The sequence below is a fragment of the Clarias gariepinus genome, chromosome 26 (assembly GCF_024256425.1).
Source record: "Clarias gariepinus isolate MV-2021 ecotype Netherlands chromosome 26, CGAR_prim_01v2, whole genome shotgun sequence".
Lineage (NCBI taxonomy): Eukaryota > Metazoa > Chordata > Actinopteri > Siluriformes > Clariidae > Clarias > Clarias gariepinus.
This window is the reverse complement of record NC_071125.1, coordinates 15,213,965-15,236,055: the sequence shown is the minus strand read 5'-3', so window position 1 is coordinate 15,236,055 and position 22,091 is coordinate 15,213,965. Positions and strand designations below refer to the sequence as shown.

Genomic DNA, 22,091 nt, shown 5'->3' with positions numbered 1-22,091 from the left:
TCCCATCCTAAAATTGTATTCCAGTCCGGCCTAAGAGACAGTGCTAACCATTATGCCACCGTGCCGCCATTCAATAGCCATTATGCTCCATTGAATCTAATATTCATACAATACTGTAATAGATTTAATGGCCTGGACCATGCAATGATTGAACTCCTGATTAATTATTACAGATATTTCCAACAGTATGCTACTGTACATCATCAAATATAAAAAATTTTCCCGTTTCACTAAGAGAAGGTCAAACCATATTACTACAGATTGGGACACAGATACAGTAGTAGGAAATATAACTAGTTTACTGCACCCAAGTTAACAGCACAGCGAGTCATAAAAGTTTCACTTTATCCACTTTATACAACAGTGGAAGATACCAAAGCATATCCTGCGTATCCTGTTCTATGGGACACTGCAGTACTTTTGATAAATTAATGTTATTCCAGAATAAGTAGTAAAACTGCCTTTAAATGGTCTAAACACAGGCCATTCTGGCAAGCATTAACGTCTCATTACTCATTCCACACATGCAGGACAAGTGGCAGGTACAAGGGGGTTTAATACACATGGCCAGATGTTGAGAGGAAAATGAGCACTGCTGCAAAAATAAGATGTATTAGTGCTTACACTGAGATTAAATTGCATCAAATAAAATATTTACGGTATTGTTTTTTAGAGAATAGAGAAAATCAACAGCCACTCAGGATTTACTGTCGTAAATAACCATGTCTTGTTGTGTTTATTGCAGTGCAGTATCTACTCCATTCACAAGCCGCTAAATCCGCTTGAATTATAGGCCTAATTTCGACACACTGATGCAACTACAAATGCAGTGTACCATGGAATTAAGTTCACTTTAAACACCAAGTTAGTGTTAAATTCTGAAAAAGCATAAACTGTAGCAACAAGAGCCATGAAGATGCTTTTCAGTGCAGTATGTTTCCAGCATGCCAAAATGAAAACCAATACCATAAATGATACCAATATTACTGTATTTTTGTGCTCCATCTCTGTCACACAAGTGGAAGCAGTGCCGTTAGCAGATCATTAGCTTTTTAACTCTGTTGTCTGGTTCATGATGTCCAGTTGAGATTTAATTTAAAATTATTCCCTTGGTTGAAAAGACATAAGATAAACTGCCAATCTAGCCTCTCTCTCTCTCTCTCTCTCTCTCTCTCTCCTTTCCAGAGGCAGATATGGATACTTTTGGTGGTACCAACTACTGCCCCCCTGTGGACAATAAACCAAGCATTCATTCTTCATTAATAACTGGTCATGGTCACAGAGGATTCATGGCCCTAGACAGGAAGACATAAGGCTGTTGCAGGACACCTTGTAAATACTGCTCTGGAAGGAAACCATAGAACCCAGAGGAATCGGACAGAAATCAGGTAAATATGCACAAAAACGCCATGAGGACATGGACCCTGCAGCTATGCGGCAGCAACACAGAAAGATTGCTTCATATTCCTGACTTATTAGATGCTGCCTTTTGCAATACTTATCTGCTAAAGATAAACCCTGCACTTGAAGTTTTTACCCCAGACATAAACTCATATTTAGGACCAATTAGAACATTATCTTAATGAATATTATAAATGGCAGATACTGTAAAGGAGCAATTGAGGGGGTTACACGATGCGATAAGTCGAGTGACACTATTATAAATGATAGGTGTCAGTTTAAGAAGGAAAGTGCATGAAGCAATTTCCTGCCAGCACCAGTACAGTACATACAACAAACAGCAAATACAGTCTTATGCAAAAGTTTAGGCACCCCTTGATAAATAACAGATTTTGGTAATTTTTTTTTATTGAAAAGATGTTAACACAGTCTCTCTCGGAAATGGAAATAAATGCACAATATTTTCATCAAACATTGATACATAGTTACCTTTTATGTAAAAATTAAACAAAGATAAAAAATAAAGGATGCCTTTGAGGGGCGCAGTGGTAAAGCGCTCGCCCTATCATAGCGCGGCCAGGGGTAGCTCAGTGGTTAAGGCATTGGACTACGGTTCAGAAGATCCTAGGGTCAAACCCTGCAACCACCAAGTTGCCACTGTTGGAACCTTGAGCAAGGCCCTTAACCCTCAACTGCTCAGATGTGTAATGAGATAAAAATGTAAGTCGCTCTGGATAAGAGCGTCTGCCAAATGCCCAAATGTAAATGTATCATCCGGAGATCGCAGGTTTAAACCCCGGGTGATGCTCTTTTCCTCTCGCAGCCGGAGGCACAGAGAGAGCTGATTGGCCGAGCTCACTCAGAGGGGAGGGAAGAGAGGTACTTGTGCTCCCACATTAATCACAGCTCTACAGCCAATCAGGGGCGTCTGTGAGCTTGTGCACGCGGAAGGAGCGGCTAGCGCTTTCCTCCGAGTTTGTTACTCCGCCCCTAACGGTGCGTGAGCGAGCAGTTCAAAAAAATGTGGTCGGCTGACGTCAAGCGGTTCGGAGGAAACACGTGATAGTCTTCGCCCTCCTGGCTGAATGGTAGTAGTAGCCTTAATGTGGGAGCCCCCTAGTGATGGGGAGGAATTGGCCACGACTAAATTAGGGAGAAAAATTAAATAAAAAAAAAAACCTAAAAAAAAAAAACCTTAAAAAAAAAAGATACAAAATTAAATACAAAAAAAAAAAACATTGTCGCACTGTGCCAAAGTCTGGGCACCCTGCGTAATCAGTACTTATTGTAGTAACACCTCCTCTGGCACAGCTTGCAAACGCTTTTTATATCCGGCTAAAAGTCTTTCAATTCTTGTACTTGGGATTTTCTCCTATTCTTCCATGCAAAAGTCTTCTAGTTCTGTAATATTCGTTGGTCGTCTTGCATGCACAGCTCTTTTAAGATTTACCCACAAATTTTCAATGATGTTTAAAACAGGGGACTGTGATGGCCGTTCCAAAACCTTCAGCTTGTGTCTCTTGAGGTTTTCCATAGTGGATTTCGAGGTATGTTTAAGATCATTGTTCTGTTGTAGAAGCCATCCTCTTTTCAGCTTCAGCTGGTGTGATGTTTGCTTAGAGAATTTGCTGATATTTAGTGGAATCCATTCTTCCCTTCACCTGTGCAATATTTCCAGTCCCACTGGCTGCAACACAACCCCAAAGCATGATAGAGCCACCCCCGTGCTTAACAGTTTGCAAGGTGTTCTTTTCATAAAATGCTGCTCCTTCTTTTCTCCAAACATGCCTTTGCTGATTGTGGCCAAAGAGTTCTATTTTAACTTTATCAGTCCACAGCACTTGTTTCCAAAATGTATCAGGCTCCTGTAGATGTTCTTTTGCATACTTCTAATGTTGGATTTTATAATAGGAATGCAGGTGAGTCTGCTGACTCTTCCATGAAGGTCTTGTGGAACGGTGCACCACCACTCCTGAGTCTGCTAAATCTTCCTGCAGGTTTTTTTTTTTTTGCAGTTTTTGATTCGTCTTTCTGACCAGCATACAAGCACTTCTTTCAGAGAGTTTTCTTGGTCTTCCAGATCTTGACCTCCACAGTTCCCCTGAACTGCCATCACTTAATTACATTTCTAACTATGGAAACTGCAAGCTGACAACGCTTAGCTATCTTCTCATAGCCTTCTTCTGCATTGTGGGCATTAATTACTTTCATTTTCAGAGGATTACACAGCTGCTTAGAGAAACCCATGATTCTTGAGTGTCCACAAGTGTGTGCACAAGGTCAAGGCTGAAGAGTCAAAGTATTTGTCATTTCTAATGACAGCTGTTGCCATGCATCAGATCTAACGAGCTGAAACCTTGTAAAAAGAATCTAAGACTCTGGACCTCTTAGGGTGCCCAAACTTTTGCACAGTGCCATAATAATTTTTTTATTTTTGTTCAATTTATGGCATAAGAAGTAACTGTACATCAATGTTTGCTGAAAATATTGTGCATTTTTCCATCTCCAAGAGAAACCGTGTTAACATCTTTTTAATTGAAAAAAAAAAATCACAGAAACCTGTTATTTATCAAGGGGTGCCTAAAATTTTGCATAAGTCTGTACATGTGACATTTAACACATTATTTTAATTTATTTTGCACTTCTATTAATTTCACATTTCAGAGATCAAACCTTCTAACCTTTTAACCTTCTAACCCTCGCCTTCATCTTCACATAAAAAGAAAGACGATGTAAGAAGATTGAGAATTAAATACTCTTTGTTGTACAACGATGGCACTGTTTTGTCAGAGCTCTTAATCTTCCTGGGTTTTTTCACAGAAAAGCTCCAGTGCCTGTGCATATGGGAATGCCTCTGGTGCTGGTCCAGTTATTGATATTCACAGACATGCAGCCGGGTGCTCTATTTTCAGTCTGTTTCTCTGGCCAGTGTTGGTCTGACAAACAAATGAAAAACACTGATTTAAATTAAGAATACTTTATATTTATTCCAAAATACTGTATATTTAGTGCGGGATGTTCAATTTCACTTACCAACATACAGGCAAACAGAGAGGAGGGTTAATAGGCCGTATTCTCAGGAGACGAGTGAGTGCATAAAATTCAGTAGTCGGTCAGCCCATTCTTTCTGTGAAACTGTTACCTGTTTTAAGGCAGCTTTTACTGTCTTAGTACACCTTTCTCACCTTAGCAGAATAAATAGGTATGGGAGCAGTAGAGCAAGAGGAAACCGTTCACCAATATCTAATCGATCGCAAATGGCATCATTTTCCAGGTCAGATTTTTAAAAAGGTTAGGCAAATATACTCTGGTGGAATGCTGACGTACAGTACATTGACGGTCACCCAGGTACAGTATACTATGTTTGTGGGAAACACTGCCATTTTTATTTTGGTTTAATATTCTGTCATGAATTTAAGATCTTGGCCAAAATTAGTGCACCTCTGGAAGGATGCAAATGCTATGATATTGCATGAGATAAAACAATGCAAAATCTGTGCAAAATTGATCAAACCCTCAAAACCTAAGCAGCACAGATGTGCCATCAACACGGCATAGGTCAGTAATGATTAAAAAAATATTGATGTTTATAAGGAAGCATTGCTGGGGAGGCTTCGGACTTCAAACAGATATGTCAGGTAGAATGAAAGTTATAATTACTTTTATAACGTGTAAGTTTTACCACTATGGTAATAACATTATTTTCAATGTAGAACTCTCAATTAGCATATTATTACAAGTTTTTGATCATAGAAACAACCTAAAACAACCAGAGAAACATGTAAGCATGTGTGTCTGTGCTATTCCTATGCCTACTGTATGTGACCCATTTTCAGATTTTTTGCTTAGTCATTGTATACAGTAGTTGGTTAAAATTAAAAACTTTCATTCATCATATTGCATAGGCTGTACGGAAAAACGGGCTACAGTATGTCACTTTATACTGAACAATACTATGCTCTACAGTATGCATGTTCATAAAAAAAAATGCAAAACAATAAATGGCTAAAATGCTAAGTTTTAAGGGGTCTAAACATTTGCAACTTTTTTTTTAGTATATTGAACATTGAACCAGTAAAAGAATTCAGCACTAATACTGATGTTGATATCTGGTCGACCGAGGCCACTGTAAAGCTAGCCAAGTGAATTATTCTTATGAAAATGGAACCAGTAGAATTATAGGTAGAATTTAATTTTGACCAAGGTAGTTGCAATCTATGAACACGGTGGAAAAGAAAGTTTCAATGTCATATATACTACTGTATAGTAGATTGGATATAGCTAGCTATTCTTTTCCACAGAGCTTGTACACTTAATAGCAAAGTTGACCTGCAGGTTAAATGCACCATTGTGAAAAACATTTTCCATTTTAAAAAGTCTCCACTTTACTCTTTTTTTTGCTAGTACTGCATACCAGCAGAAAATCCCTTGCCCTCCACCTCTGCTATTGCATGACTGTACAGTAGGTTCTAATGTCAGCAGGGATTGACCGTGGTGAATAAGTACTTTCCAGAAACTGGCAAGCAATAATCAACCTCTTTCCTCTGGGTCAATAATTTCTCTCCACATTTTCTTAGAAGCACAAAAAAATCAATTCAGGGCCTTTTTTTTAGCAACAAAGAGCAAATTATTCTAAATGCACCATGTTTTGTCTTGGTCTGTTTTAAACCCGCAGGTGGTAGCCTTCATTCAACACACCATTCACATCAACCAATTAGGTTTAAATGTCATGACTGATGTGAAGTGTACTTGAAAAACGAACAGTGGATTTATAAAGGTAAATAGTTTTGTGTGCCCATTCTGCGAGAGGCGGTCAGTACCTTAACAAGGAGGATTTTTTTGGAACTAGATCTAAATTAATATCCCAAATGTGCCTCTGCTTTTAAACTATAGATTTTCTTAATAGCAAAAATATGGCTTCTGAGTTAAAATCAATTAAAGCAGCATTGGATGCATTTTCCAAACTAGGAGCCTTAGTTCGACTTTCGTGCATTTTCAATATAAATCTCTGTAGACAAAACACAGTTGTCTCTGACACAAATTCTACATCTAAATAAACTTTTGATTTAACAAATTATAAAATTACAACAAAGCTCATGTTGATAAAGCTTGCCTAATTGTTGTGCACCGCACAGCTCAAACCCCTGAACAGCTCTTCCCACTTATTTGACTTCGAGTGAAATTAGCAGCATTTGCTCATGAAGGAGTGCTTGCCTGCATGCATACTAATAGGTGGTGAATTCATCCAAATGAGCACCCTTCCTTGTCTAATGCTCCTCACGTAATTGTATTTCCAGGTTTAGCAGCCTCTTCACCAGCTGGCTGATCCTTGTAAGGTGCAAGTGCCAATAGCATTCAATCTGGTAATACATAACTGGAGAGCATCTTTAAGTGACCAGAATTAAAGGCCAAGATGGAGAAATGCTGGTTAGATCAGGGAGGCTTGCTTTCACCAAAAAGTTTGCTAAAACCAAACTCCAAATCTTGTCTTATTAAAAATATGATATGTGAATAATAATAATAATAATAATTCTTACATGTCTCAGTCAGGGAGGAAGATGTTACGAACACAATTATGTGTTTCCACCAAGCCATGTGACCCCAGCCAACCACAACTGCTTGCTCATGCAGGGAGTGGCGTAACACACTCGGAGGACAGCGCTATACAGTACAATCCTTCAACTTGTGCGAGCTTACAGACGGCCATGATTGGCTGTAGAGCAATGATTGATGAGAGAGTGCTAAGAGCCACCTATCCCTCCCCTCTGAGAAAGCTCGTCCAATCAGTTCTCTCTAGGTCCCCAGCTGCCGAAGACTACAACATGACACAGGATTCTAACTTGCTGGGTGATAGGGCAAGCTGCGCACTGCGCCGCTTGGGGGCCTTAAAACACATGTGCAAGTGCTCACGCGTCTCAAGTTAAAATATTATCATAAAATGCATTCTGACTCCCAAATGGAGCAAAATCAGGACAAGTGAGGCAAAAAAGAATTAATGGACTGGAATGGAAAAAGGTCATTAAAAGACACATAAGTGGAAAATCAATGAATGGTAATAGTCATGAATCTGAAATTAACACCCACCAAGCAATGAGAGTAGACTTTCCATCTGCCACATGGCAGGTAAATGTTTGTTATGAAGTCTTTTTTAAGTCTTCAGTTTTTTCCCTGTTACTCTGCTGTCTGCACACACAAACACAGACTGGCCCAAACACATGCACACACTGAAACACGTACCAGCCACCACACCACTACTTTTTGCTCTTTGGGGGTGTCACCTGGCAGCAACTTGTCTGCTGCTAGCCATCGTTAGCCTTAGGCTAACTAAGCACTGTAGCTAGCTAGTATGTGGCAATATTTGCGAGCAGTCAGCCAACCTTCCTGACTTGTATCAGTGGTGCAGGCTGGTGATCGTGGTGTTCTTTTGTGGGAAGGATTTTCTTGGCACAATTTAGGCCCTTTTAGGCCCACAAAATAATCTCAAACTGGTTTCTTGAACACAAAAATTAGTCTTCTGTACTTAAATGGTCAACACATTTACCAGATCTCAGTCTGACAGAGCACCTTTGGGATGCGGTGATTTACATCATGGATGTGCAGCCGACAAATCCACAGAAACTGTTCGATGCCATCATGTCAATATGGACATGACCTTGTTGAATCTGTGCCACAAAGAATTAATGCCGTTCCAAAGGCAAAATGGGGTCCAACCCAATACTAGCAGAGTGTACCTAATAAAGTGGCCAGTGAGTGTATTTTGCCAAACATGTGTACGAATCATTTTAACCCCAAAGTACAATGCTTCTTTAATAGTTTGGGTTTTTCTTTTTCAATCAATCCAAAACAAATCAAAATTGACATGCATAAACTGTAAGTACATCACCATAAGTCTTAATTGTCAGTTTTCCTGCTCTGCAAATTGGCCATGTTTGGCGCCTGCACCTGTTTCTCACTGGCTCATGACTTTGGTTATGCTCGAATGGCGCTTAAACAGGTACAGGGACTGGACAGAAAATAAGAGACCAAAACTTACCAAATATAAGAACTATTCCTCAAGACTACATTAAAAATACAAGCAAGTCGAGCTGTTTGAATGCAAAACATGAAGAAATGAGGGGCTGCTCAAGACTTTTGAGACAATACAGTATGAAAGTATATCACTGGCCAGCCAAAAAAACTTACCACCTGGATTTAACTAGGCAAATAAGGGAGAGTCTTTCATTGGACAATTACTGCAGCGTTTAATATGTTCAACTGACAAGAAGTTATTTAACCCTAACTGATGCAGTTAGTAGCTTCTAATTACCTACACAACCAAAAGTCATATCCTGTGCCCGTGGCAAAGATCCACTAAGATAAAAAATCCACTGATCAGTAGGGCTAATCTGAAAAAAAAGGCATGAGTTTACTAGGGAGCATAAAAAAAATGGACTTTGGAGCGTTGGAAATAGGTCATGTGGTCTGATGATCCAGATTCACCCTGTTCCACAGTGACACAAACCCCACAGTGGGACACCATCAACTGTGGCAACTGACACGAAAGTGTATAAACGTACTACACATGATCTTTTTTTTTGGGGGGGGGGCTCCAATTTTCTCCCCAATATTAGTGGTGGCCAATTCCTCCCCGTCACTAGGGGGCTCCCACATTAAGGCTGCTGCTACTACCACTCAGTCGGGAGGGCGAAGACTATCCCGTGTTTACTCCGAACCGCGTGACATCAGCCGACCGCATCTTTTCGAACTGCTTGCTCACGCACCATTACGGGCAGAGTAACACACTCGGAGGAAAGCGCTAGCCGCTCCTTCCGCGTGCGCGAGCTCACAGACGCCCCTGATTGGCTGTAGAGCCGTGATTAATGTGGGAGCTCATCCCTCCCCCCCCGAGAGAGCTCGGCCAATCAGCTCTCTCTGTGCCTCCGGCTGTGAGAGGGAAACAGCATCACCCAGGGTTCGAACCAGCGCTCCCCGAATGATAGGGCGAGCGCTTTACCACTGCGCCACTCGGAGGCCACACACAACAATGGTGAAAATGCAGTTCTTGTGATGGATACTATGTTAAGTAGTACCATCTGTATAGAGGAAGTTTTACACTACCAAAATGAGTAATTTGATTTAAAGAAATGCATATCCTTAACAAAATGTTTTGCATTATTGCATTCTTAATACTTTATATGTCACATGTACACACTGCACAGTAAAATTCTTTATTCTTCACATATCCGAGCTTCTTGCTAGTAGGCGGTGGTCAGAGCGCAGGGTCACCCATTATACGATGCCCCTGGAGCAGGCAGGGTTGAGGGCCTTGCTCAAGGGCCCAACAACAGCAACCTGGCGAAGGCAGATCTCAAACTGCTGATCTTATCACACTTAGTCATTCCCTTTTTTTAAAAACTTATATAGCATATGGTTTCATCAATACACACACACATATACTGTATGAGTAAAAATGCTAAACTTTCTGTTTCTTCCTGACTATGAGTACTGAATATTATCTTTATAAATTGTAGCCTTTTGCGATGCAGTGTCTATTGCGATTCTGATTTTTATGCAATTCATCGTGCAGAGCTACTCTCGAGCCTGGCCAGGAATCAAACCCGGATCCTGGAGGTGCAAGGCGACAGTGCTAACTACTGCACCACCGCCTTGTGCAGGACTAATGTTTTTATAAATAATTAATAATATAAATTCTTAAAATGCTCCCATAATATTGAAGAAATGGTAGCAGATAATTGTATCCTCAGTTATGAAGACTATGTTCTTGTCTCTGCATACTGCATAAGTGTGGAGTTTTGTTCCTTTACAAAATACTTGCAGCAGTGATGTGTGAGAAACAGTTAATAATCAAAGTAAATTAAAAGGCAGACAGCTATAACTGTGAAGATATTAAACCACTGTAATGACATGGCTAATTTATGCATTTGCATTGTGGAGAAAGGTAGTCAAGAAAAAAATGACATGCTAATACAGCTGCGGTTCCACTCTGCATAAAGCTGATGATTTTCTGCATATATATATATCCCTAAAAAGTAGGAGAAAGCAGGAGAAAGGACACATGGTAGGCACACTGTGCCCTGTACTATTTTAGTCTTGGAAACCACTAGAAAGCACTCCGGCATGGATCTCTCACTTTCCCACCAGATAGGATTTTATTGGTGAGAATATTTAATAGCAGAGCAGGACAGGAGATCTGAATGGGCTTTGTGAAATTAAAATAGCAGGAATTCTTAACCTGTTCACATGACCATGATCGAAATGGACAGGAAAAAAGGCTTGAAGGTATTTTAACTTTGCTTTTGGAAAGTAGGGATTGGAGATGGGAATCACCAGGGACCAGCTAATACGATAGTATCACAATATCTAGGTGCCAGTTTAATTTGTATTGCAGTTCTGTTAATATCATGATTTTATTACAGTTCTAAATAAACCATGCCAGATGCTATTCTGCCTGTCAATGTGTGAATAGTTTAGAGTGTGCCACCTTTAGGATTATAGCGGAATGGTTAGATTTTACCACATGTAAGTTCAAACATGTATCCTTTTTTTTTTTTTTTTGGAGTGATTATACATGAATTTCACAAAAGAATCGTGATATGTAACTTAATGCCCCCCCAAGACATGCACAACCAAGGGGTTGGCAATGCAAATGAAGTACAAGATGTAGAATACAAACGATTAAGGTCAAGGTGACAAATTCCTCATCAGTGTCCTCAAGATCTCTCTTGTGCACTCTCAAACTCTTTATGATGAAACAGAGTCCAATCCTTGTTTTCACCCTTCCTCATTACTTTACTTTTACCCCTGCCCTTACCCCTCAAAATTTCCATCCAGGTTCTTATAAGCATACATTTAAAATCCACTTAAAAGAGAAGCTGGTACTGTAACACAGGATGTTCAAACTGCTTCGCAATAATAATTTTATAGCAAGCAGATGATTTATTCACTCGATACAGTTGTAGGTGTATCCCATTCTGTCCAGCAGCTTTAGATCTTTTTGATAAAAAATTCATCCAGAAATAAGACTGGACGAGTCTGACTGGATACAAATGAAGAAATGAAGTGACACAAAGATCTTCATTTATTGCACATCTCTTGTGAAAATTATTTCATTACAATGAATCACTTACAATGATTTTTTTTAATTAGGCCTGTGTGCAACTAAAGCAATGTTGTGGATTTAAAAAAACAAAATTATAGTATTTAAACATGATTTATGAGCCTGGTGGAAGTACTGGGCATTTTATTTGGACCAATAACAGGACAAGAACCAGAAAATGTAAAAGATTAAACATAGGACCAGACCAGTTTCCCCAAGTATAGGCTGTACAGGAACTGCAGGTGAGGGCAACATACCAGTCCCGGAGGACCACTGTCCTGCATATTTTAATGCTGTCTCAGCTTCCTGCACACCTGATTTAACTAATTAACCAGCTTTTCTTAATTGAAGTGGGTGTGACAAAGCAATGGTAAGACTGAGAACCACTGCAAAGGACCATTTAAAATAATTTAATACACTGTCTTTCAAAAAAAAAAATCTCATGCTTTAATGTTTTGTTTGACCACCTTTAGCTTTGAAAATGATTCCTCATGCTCCCAGTACCATTTATTCAGTCCTGAAATATGTCTTATGGAAGAAAAACTCCATAGGTACAGTATGATGATAAACGGGTCATTCAGGACATTCAGGTCATCAGCTGACTTGATTTTACTGTCACATAACATTGCTGAGCCTAGATCTGACCAACTGAAGTAACCTCAGAGACTTCATAGCTTCATGTGCTTCCTTTTATCCCCTGACACGCCTACTTAAAAAAAGACTTTACATCTGATAAAACTCACAAACAATTAGTTTTACACTAACATTGAAAACAGTTGCTAATTTTCACAGAAGTGGACGTCCCAGAATACTGCCAGGAGAAAGTCTCCTTTGTCTAACAAGAACCTGGAAGCATAATTTTGGCAAAACTGCATCTGAACAAACCACAAGGCTTCTGAAACAATGTCTAATGGACAGATAAGGCCACAGTGGAGTTGTTTAATACCCAGTGCCATTTTTTGGCAAAAACCAACCAGCATTTCAAAAGATACACCTAATACAGTGGGTATTAGGTGTATCGGTTGAAATGGTGGTTGGTTTTGTTGTCAACCACAACAATGGAGAGGTGATGATTTGGGTTTATGGGCACCTTGAAGTAACTTAATAGACCATGAACTCCTCTGTATCCGAAAGTATTCTAAAGGCTAATGCAAGACCAAATCTCACCTTTTTCACAATGATGGAGGCTACCATGCTCTTGGGTACGTTCAATGCCACCAAATATTTCTTGTATTCGTCCACAGATCTGTGTCTTGACACCATTCTTTCTCACAGGGCTACAGATGATTCTCTTGACCTAATGGCTTTGTTTTCACTCTGATATCCAGTAGTCACAGTTACACATTATATATTGTAGACAGGAATGTGCCTGTCATAATTATGTCTAATGAATTCAATTAGGCGCAGGTGGACTCCAATTATGTTGTAGAAGCATCTCAAGGTTCATTGATTGGCAGTTGAATTCTGATGGATCCTACTCCTGTGTCATAACAAAAGGTCTGAATCTTTCTATAAAATTGGGTTATTTCAGACTTCTTCAAAACACTCCAAACACCTGTTCTTATGTCATTCTGTGGTTTTGCGTGTAGAATAATAAGAAAAAAGGATTTGAATACATTTTGAGATAAAGGTGAAATATAGAAATCTTTCCTGTTATCAGAACAGTAGTATATAATGTATACAATGTTTTGCTGTAGCTTTAAGATTTACCTTCACTAAAACAAAGGGGTCCAGCCAAACCTGTTTCAGCATAACAATGTCCCCATGCACGATGTGAATTATAAGCCCCAACTTTAACCCCCTAAATATTAAAATGCTAATGTAAATTTTATAATATTGCTACTGTCGATTTTATAATATTTTACAAAAGGATTCCATTTACAGTATATGCACAAAAGCAATTAGTTACATGTTCCATATTGAACAAGCACTAATGGGTGTAATGGTCAGGATTTCACATATTTTAACAATATTAAATGTAAAAATATATATTAGGTACATTATAAATCTTAAATATTATTATACAGTATATTAAATATAGTGATTTTAAAAGTAATTTATATAAGTAATCATATCATGCATTACTGCATACAGCTTCAATTTATTAAAAAACATTCTAGAGAAATTTTATTGTAGTTTTAGAGCCCAAATGTACTGTTATTAGTGTTAACTGTTACTGTAGATTAACTAAAACTAATATGTTTAAAATGAATGGCCTAATTTGGTGGCCCGTCAAATGCTCACAAAAAATAGTGATGTGGTTCAGTTAGAATTAAAATCTGATTAAGTTTAACACAGATATACTGATCACATTGGTATTAGGTTTAATACTGGATGGCCCAGATTCCTAAGGAGAAGTCACCATCTGGTGACAGTACATTTTTTAAATTTTACATAGTGACTGCTTACAAATCTGAAAGTGTAGGACTTCTTCTAGAATATGCATTAGGCAAAAAAAAGAATAACCTAGATCCTGCCAGTCTGTTAACTTGGAATGGAAATTATTGGGCAAAGTTTTAGGCATTTATTTCAAAGGTTAAAATGCAGAAAAATTGATGCGGAGGTCATGTCAGGTCTTATACTGTATTTATACACATTATACATATTGTGGTATTCTTCTCAAAAAATAGTCATTTCTCATTCACTTATTTCACTTTGGGTGTAATAAAGTCCTCTGTAGATTTAATAAAACAAGTTAGAGGGTGTCGACTAAGCTTATGTTATTAGCTTGCATTTCTTTCTGTGCTATTCTAGTCACTTATCTGCTTTGATTAACAAAAACACTCCCTCCTCCTGTTCCTTGTTTTAGTGTTGCTAGCCACCTGTCATTGGTTAGTATTTGACTAATTTGACTGCACTCTCCCTACAACAGCACTGAAAATCTCACTTGAAAACTTAAACAGTTTTCTATTGCTTTATATCTACAATTTGTTTTAAAATATTTGTATCTCCATAAAGTCAATAGAACACATAATAGTAACACATAAACTAATAAACAGCTGTACAAAGTATACAGTAAATGAGCAGCATCTCATTGCTCAATATAATGTCCATAAGGTACATGATTAGGAGCAATGGTTTGTGACACAATATATTTATGTTTTTTGTTCTAAATATATTTGTGCCAGAATGTTATTATACAGTTTCTTAATAAAATTAAGATTAAAGTTTTCTTAATAAAATGAAAGGCAGCATACATATAATGTTATAAACAATGTGTAATAACATGTTTAAACTATAAGACAGTGATTCCCAAAGTGTTGGCTGCAGCCCCCTGGTGGGCCATAAAGGTGCTGCAGGTAGCCACTGAAAGGTCATTTACATTAAATAAATATTGATATATATATATTTTTTTTATTTTGCGATTAAGTTTAAAATTATTATTCAAATTTTACTTTAAAAAATGGGCAATCATGAGGATCTGTGCATCTCTGAAAATGCCCAAATTGTAATGTCGAGACGACTGGTTTAGAGCATCTCTGACATAGCAGTTTGTATGAAGTGTCCCCAGCAGTCAAGCCTGTCTTCCCAGAGACGAGCTATTGTAACAAATAGCTGGAAAAGGCATGCTGATGATAAAGGGTCTTAGAATACACAGGCTTGGTGTTATACATGAATGTTTTTTTCTTTTACATTATAGCCCACTTGTTCATCGCTAACCTGTGGAAAAGATGGCACCATGACAAGACACCATGCACACACATTCATTCGCTTTTTTTTTTTGGAATGTAAAATTAAAAAGATTTTATTTATTTGTTATAAATTACCCACTTTTTTGGAAATGGCCCACTTTTTTCTTTTTTTTTAATGCTGATCTTAAACAGTACATCTGCAGGCATGTTTTTGGAAGGTGGAAACCTAAGAACATGCAAAACTCTACAGGGAGCCATGCAATTTAGACTTTAAGCAAAACCTTTTAAAAAGAGAAAGAAAGTGTATTGGTATATAGACAATGCAAAGGAACTGCATATCAACGGTCAACATTACTTTGTTAACTCCGTGTTGAGTCCTGGCTTCCTAGCAAGAATTTCCCTTGTGATTAAATGATCCTTTGGCAGACTCAGAGATGCTTCTTCTTTGAGTGAAACACACAGTGGCACATTCACATTCCACTAAAATAACACAGTTCTTTGAACAAAGCTTTCTCAACCATGCACATGGATGTCAAATAAAATCAGAAATAAGTGATATATGATGCAGCTACACATACCCATAGAATTAAATTGCTCTACGTGCTTACTAAAAAGGCTGCTGGTCATGTCCAGAGGATAATTAATTACTGATTTCATATCTTCCTAGACTCTAATGTGACACTTTTTGTTTAATGGTGATCTGGTAAATATGAAAAGCAAATATATAAAAAAAAAAAAAAAAAGCTAACAATAAGTCAATGATAATTAACAATTACTCTCTATTCAAAGTAAATTCCACCAGCCACTTTCTTCCTTTGAAAATATTCACTTTGAAATAAATCCAGGTATTTCATTTAATACTCATTATTTGAGGTCAGTTCATGTAAGGGCTAGACAGCTTCTAATTACGGTCCACAAAACCAGACAATTATTGAAGACCGTTAATCTCATTATTCAGGACAAGCTTCCACTCTGTGATTATCTGACGCTGCAAGCACATTTATCAGCCAAATGCACCGCTTTTATTCGCTATTGATGAAATGTTAGTTTCCTTCATGGATGACTGCATACTTTTACAGAAGCATATTTGTACATTCCTAAAGCAAATATGTTTATGTCTTAATAACCTAGACTAGAATAAACAAGACTATTAAAAAATAACAGAATTATATTTTTATAAAATGATTGATGATTTAGGCTATGCTCTGGATACTTGATCCTACTAATAAACTTGGTTCTACCAGCAACATTTGGACTCTACATCAGATTACTGATTACCCTAAAGACTTACATTATGGATGGTTACATTAGATACATGTTGATCTTCACCAGTCATATACTGTATGAGAACATAACCATCCCGAGGTGTGAGTATTCCACAACAGCTGCAGTTTTGAAGATGCTCTGACCAACTGTAGTCGTCTAGCCATCACAATTTAGACCTCGTCACAGTAACTACATTTACAATATCTCTGTACAAATTTCACCTAAAAGTAAAAAGCCATTAGGCAGCAAGTGAACATTTACTTCCTGAAGATGATGTGTTTAAAGCAGAAAAAATGGGCAAGCCTACAGATTTGAGCGACTTTAACAAGGAATAAATTGTGATTGTAGAGCAACTCCAAAACTCCAGTTTGTGGGGGATGTTTCCGGCTTGCTCCCGGAGGTCAAATTCACCCAAAAGTGGTCCATGGAAAGACCTATAGAAGACCTAGCGTAGCTTAAATTGCCGGAAAAGTGAATGATGGTTTTAATAGAAATGTGTCAGTGCATTTTTGTTTTGGTGCAAAAGGCACAAGGGGGGACATTCTTAATAATAGGCGGGTGGACATAATGTCATCATTTGCTGATATATTTAATATAACTTGTGTTTTCAGTTTTGTTTCAATACCAGTGGCATGCATGTTTAAAAAATGCTTAATAAATCAACTTGATTTATGAATTTCCCTTCAAAATGCATGCTCAGATAGTAGAGTAGCTATGCAAAAGTGTCAAATTAGGTCTGAGCAATAATGTTTGGTAATATAATGTAGGTGAGCTCACAGAAAGGAAAAGAACAGAAACAAAAAAAACAATAAAACAAATAGTAGATAACCCAAAATATGTACACTAATCAGCCAAAACATTACGACCAGATGAAGTGAACAACAATGATCACCAACTATACACCAGCAAACTGGTTACAGGATAATGGACACTGAAGATTGAAGCTCATCTGCATCCATCCCACAGAAAAGCAAATGCAGCATAAATTACTGGAAAAAGTCAATGCTGGCCACGACAGAATGGCACCAGAACACCCAAAGCACTGCAGCACAGAGCTCAGCAGGCAAAGAGCCCAAGGTCACCAACCCAGTCTCCAAACTTCTCAAATCGAAATCCTAGGTGGCTTTAATGTTATGACTGATCAGGGTATATAGGTTAATATATAAAGTTATAAAGTATACAATTGTAGTATTTAATATTTGAAAAAAGAAATTCATCAATTAAGTAAGTAGAAGTAAAAATTTGTTTTAATGGAGAAGTGCATCATTTTACACATGAGTCTTTCTAAGCACTTTCAAGCAAGACACCTATCTGTTAAGTCTAATTCAATTACTCAAGAAAAAAAAAACTTTACTGGACAAAATCAATGTTAGTGACCAAAAAGTTTCACAATGTTCTTGGAAGGACAGTTCCTAGTACAGCTTGATGATTTTTCTACTCAAACACAGCTAATTCAACTCATTTCTTAAGTCAGCGTAATAGGTGTGTTTACAGTATGTGCTGGTAAAATACAAACTGTACTGGATATTGGCCCTCCAGGACTAAATTTGAACAGCTCTGTTCAAGAACAACGCCTTTCTCAAAAGAGCTGTGTTCTTTGCCGTGCTCGAGCCCATGGAATAGCAGGAGATACAACTCTGTGGTTTCTGCTGCTTCATTGTGGTCATCTCAGATCCATATCGATACTTTTCTTAGAAGCTCAATATTAATATCAGCACCATATTCAGGGTGCTGTAACACCTGTATGCAATGCCAGTGGGAAGAAAAAGAGTAAAAATAAACTCTGATTTGTGCCTTTAATAGGGTATCTGTTCAGGCTACAATAATGCACTTCATGTTGAAATAACAAGCGGGAACCAAGCAAAAACAGGAACAGAAGAACCACAACAAGAAAAAAAGTAAAAGGTGTTTGGGTTGTTGATGTTTGTGTGTACCTTAAAAAATAATGTTTTGAGGAAAGTTATGTACACCTTAACTAGAGTTGTAAATTCATCTGATTATTGTTTATTCTCACTCTTATAGTCTATACTGCTTTATTCTGTATACAGGGTCACGCAGGCCTGGAGCCTATCCCGGGAGACTCGGGGCATGAGGCCAATCCTTCGCACACACACTTATTCACACACTATAGGCAATTTTGGGGAAAGGGAATTAGACTATCCGCATGTCTTTGGGAAGAAACCAGAAAACCCGGAGGAAACCCACCAAGCATGAGAAGAACATGCAAACTCCATGCACACTGAGATGGGAATCGAACCTGGATCCTGTAGGTGTTTGCAGTTTATTTTGCAAGACAATTATTAGTGGAGAAAAAAAACTGCATGCACTGAAAAAAAACTTATAACTATAAATTGTTCAATCCATATTTAAAACTGCTAAAAACAAGCACTTCTCACTTTAATAAAACAAAAACCTACAAAAAGTAAATATATATATATATATATAAAAGAAGATCCACTGAAGACCACCCTGACCAGTCAGTCCCTGATGCGCATTAGGCCAAATCTCATTGAACCAGCAGCACTCACTCCCACAAGCGCCCGAGGCCACACTGTCCCCTGAATCAGCTCGAAAACTTATCAAATACAACTCCCTCCAACACGTCCTAAGCACCCGAGTGCAACTACAGTACAGGAGCAAAAAGCATGAAGAGGAACTTACGGACGGATGAAGGAGCCGCGTGAGAGTTGATGCTGATTCTGAAGATCCAGAGGAGCGGGATGAAGCCCGCGCGCACCATGCTCATCCTCCCCATCCTGCTCCAACACTGTCCACACACACTTCTTTACACTCCTTTGCCCTGCTGACACACACACACAGTGCTGGGGCTGATGCCTTCTCCTGAGGTCAGAAGGCAGGATCGGGATTTGCGGCGCGGAAAAGAAGCCGCTGCGGATCAGCGCCCGAGCTCGCGCTCCGCCTGCACGCGCGCGTTTCACCGAAAACACACTGAGTGTGACGCGGGTGCTTAATCCATACTGTAGCTGCGCTGAAACTTACAGCGACTAGTCTTTCCTCACAGCTCCAGCTTTATAACTACAGCACTCTCCCCCCCTTTCAGTGGTACAATCCTCGAAAGATTTAAAACTACCCGCCGTTCACCGGTGTTGGTTTAGTCCACAGGACGACCTACCTGCTGATTCACACACAACTGAAACACACCAGTTCTGAAGGGAAGAGTGAAATGTACTGAATTCCTTCTTCACCCTAACAGATACCTGGTTATTTGGCTATTTCAGATTGCTTTTGATCATTTAATGGGAAATGTATTCGAATTATCACTGCAAAATACAGTATATAACAGTGCTGTAGATATAGACATCACATTAAAGAGAGTTTATAATGTTTTAAAGTCTTGATAATTTTCATGACTGTGGGCAGGGGTTTATTTTAAAATGATAACATTAAAATAGTGATTATAAAACAGAAAAAATAATGACTCTACCAATGAAGTGGAACTTTGACAGGTAGAATGAATGAAAAGGCATTTTCCCCCTAAACCTCATATAATAATGCAGTATGTCTTTTACATTTAGGCATTTGGCAGACGCTCTTATCCAAAGCGACTTTCATTTTTATCTCATTACACACCTGAGCAGTTGAGGGTTGCTCAAGGGCCCAACAGTGGCAACTTGGTGGTTGTGGGGTTTGAACCTGGGATCTTCCGAACCGTAGTCCAATGCCTTAACCACTCAGCTACCCCTGACTACTTTTAGCTGCTCCAGTCGAGGGGTCGCCACAGTGGACCATTCAATCCGCACACAACTTCTGCCCCTCCTGACACTCACTCACTCATCATCTATACCGCTTTATCCTGGATTTAGGGTTGCGGAAAATCCCAGGAGAGGCAAGGTACAAGGCCCTGGACAGGGTGCCAATCCATAGCAGGGCGCGCGCACACACACACACACACACACACACACACACACACACACACACTACAGGTAATTTAGGAACAACAATTAGCCTAATCTGCATGTCTTTGGACTGTGGGAGGAAACCAGAGTTCCTGGAGGAAACCCACCAAGCATGGGGAGAACATGCAAACTCCATGCACACAAAGACAGGAATTGAACCTGGCTGGGAATCAAACCCAGATGGTTCGAACCTGGCGGTGCAAGGTGACAGTGCTAACCACCACACCACCGTGCCGCCTCCTTCCTGACACAACCCTTCCATTTTATCCGGGCTTGTGACTAGCACCTTATCCTGTGGCTGAGGTTTGGGCATTGGGTGGGAATTGAACCTGAGCCTTCAGCATGGCAGGAGGGAAAGCAACCAATCCCCCTATGCAGTAATAATATTAAGTGCATTTGTAATTTTGAAAGAGTGATGTACAGTGACGTAGTGGTAAACACTGTTGCCTCGTACCTCAAAGGTTAAGGGTTCAGTTTCTACCTTGGATCTGTGTGCGTGAAATTTGCATGTTCTCCCCATGCTTGATGGGTTTCGTCCAAATGACATGCAGGCTGGATAATTGCCATTTCCAAATGTCCCCTAGGCTGTGACTGAGTGTGTGTATGTGTGCTTGTGTGCCCTGCGATGGATTGGCACCCCTAGTATAGGCTCCGTGACTAACAAGACCCTGTACAGGACAAGCGGTGAGTGTGCAAATTTAAATATCACACATTACAGTTTATGACCAAAAGTATGTAGACACCGGACCTGCACGTCTAGAAGTGGGTCTTTCCAAGAGTGTTGCCATGAAGATCAAAGCACACAACTGTATAGAATGTCTTTGTATGCTGTAGCAATAAGATGTCTCTCCATTGAAATAAACAGGCTCAAACTTGTTGTCTGTACAAAGCCACATAAAGACATGGTTTGCATCCACTCAAGGTCTACAAGTGGTCTGCACAGAGCCCTGGCCTCAAACACAGTGAACACTTTTGGAATGAATTGGAGTGATGACCGCATCCCAGACCTTCTTAGCCAATCAGTGGCTGACCCTAGTAATGTTCTTAAGACTGATAGAGCACATTACTATAGATATACTTCAAAATATTTAAGAAAGTCCTCCCAGAACAATGGAGGTTATTAATTCTCTAGGTGTCCACCAGCTGAGTAACTGGAAGGCTCCAAGCAATGTCAAATGGCCTACTTTTTTATTAAGTTCTTAAATAAAAAAAAATAAAAAAAAACTCCCAACAACGTTGTAGAATGATGGTACAGATGGTCAGTATCCTAGTAAACCACTATAAGGATGTATTTAATGATAGAGCCGTAAAAGCACTTATGTAAGTCTCTCTGGATAAGGGCGTCTGCCAAATGCCTTAAATGTAAAAGTAAATGTAATAACTGCCTGGGTGGTGGGGGAGTGGGGTGATAATTATTTTTTTTCTTGGATGTTTCATAAAATTTAATATAACTATAAAGAGACAGAAAATATGATGTATTGTTTATTTTTAATAAATACAAAATTTTTATCAAGAAGTTTAACAAATTTCTGACAAACTGTTGTGGTATACTGTATGAGGAATAAACACTTTAGGGCAGACTATTAAACTAAACTAGTGATTAGGATTGATATACTTTTGTCCAGATACTGTATGTAAACTATGTTTAATACAGTAGCTTTCTCTTCATGATACATACTGTAAAAAAAGGCATTGTTTTGGACTGTAAAACTGAGTACTCATTACAAGCAAATACATACATGTTGAAATATTTCCCATGTTATGTCAACAGATCGCTAC

At 38.8% G+C, this 22,091-nt stretch overlaps 1 protein-coding gene across 1 annotated transcript in view; it reads right to left on the bottom strand.

Moving 5' to 3' along the window:
- LOC128514091 (contactin-associated protein-like 2) overlaps positions 1–19,351 on the bottom strand; it is a 274,243-nt gene extending 254,892 nt beyond the window's left edge. The window contains exon 1 of the mRNA XM_053487773.1: positions 19,057–19,351. Within this exon, the coding sequence (XP_053343748.1) occupies positions 19,057–19,150 (94 nt within the window). The 5' untranslated portion in view covers positions 19,151–19,351. The remainder of the gene's footprint in view (positions 1–19,056) is intronic.
- Positions 19,352–22,091: the final 2,740 nt, after the last annotated feature.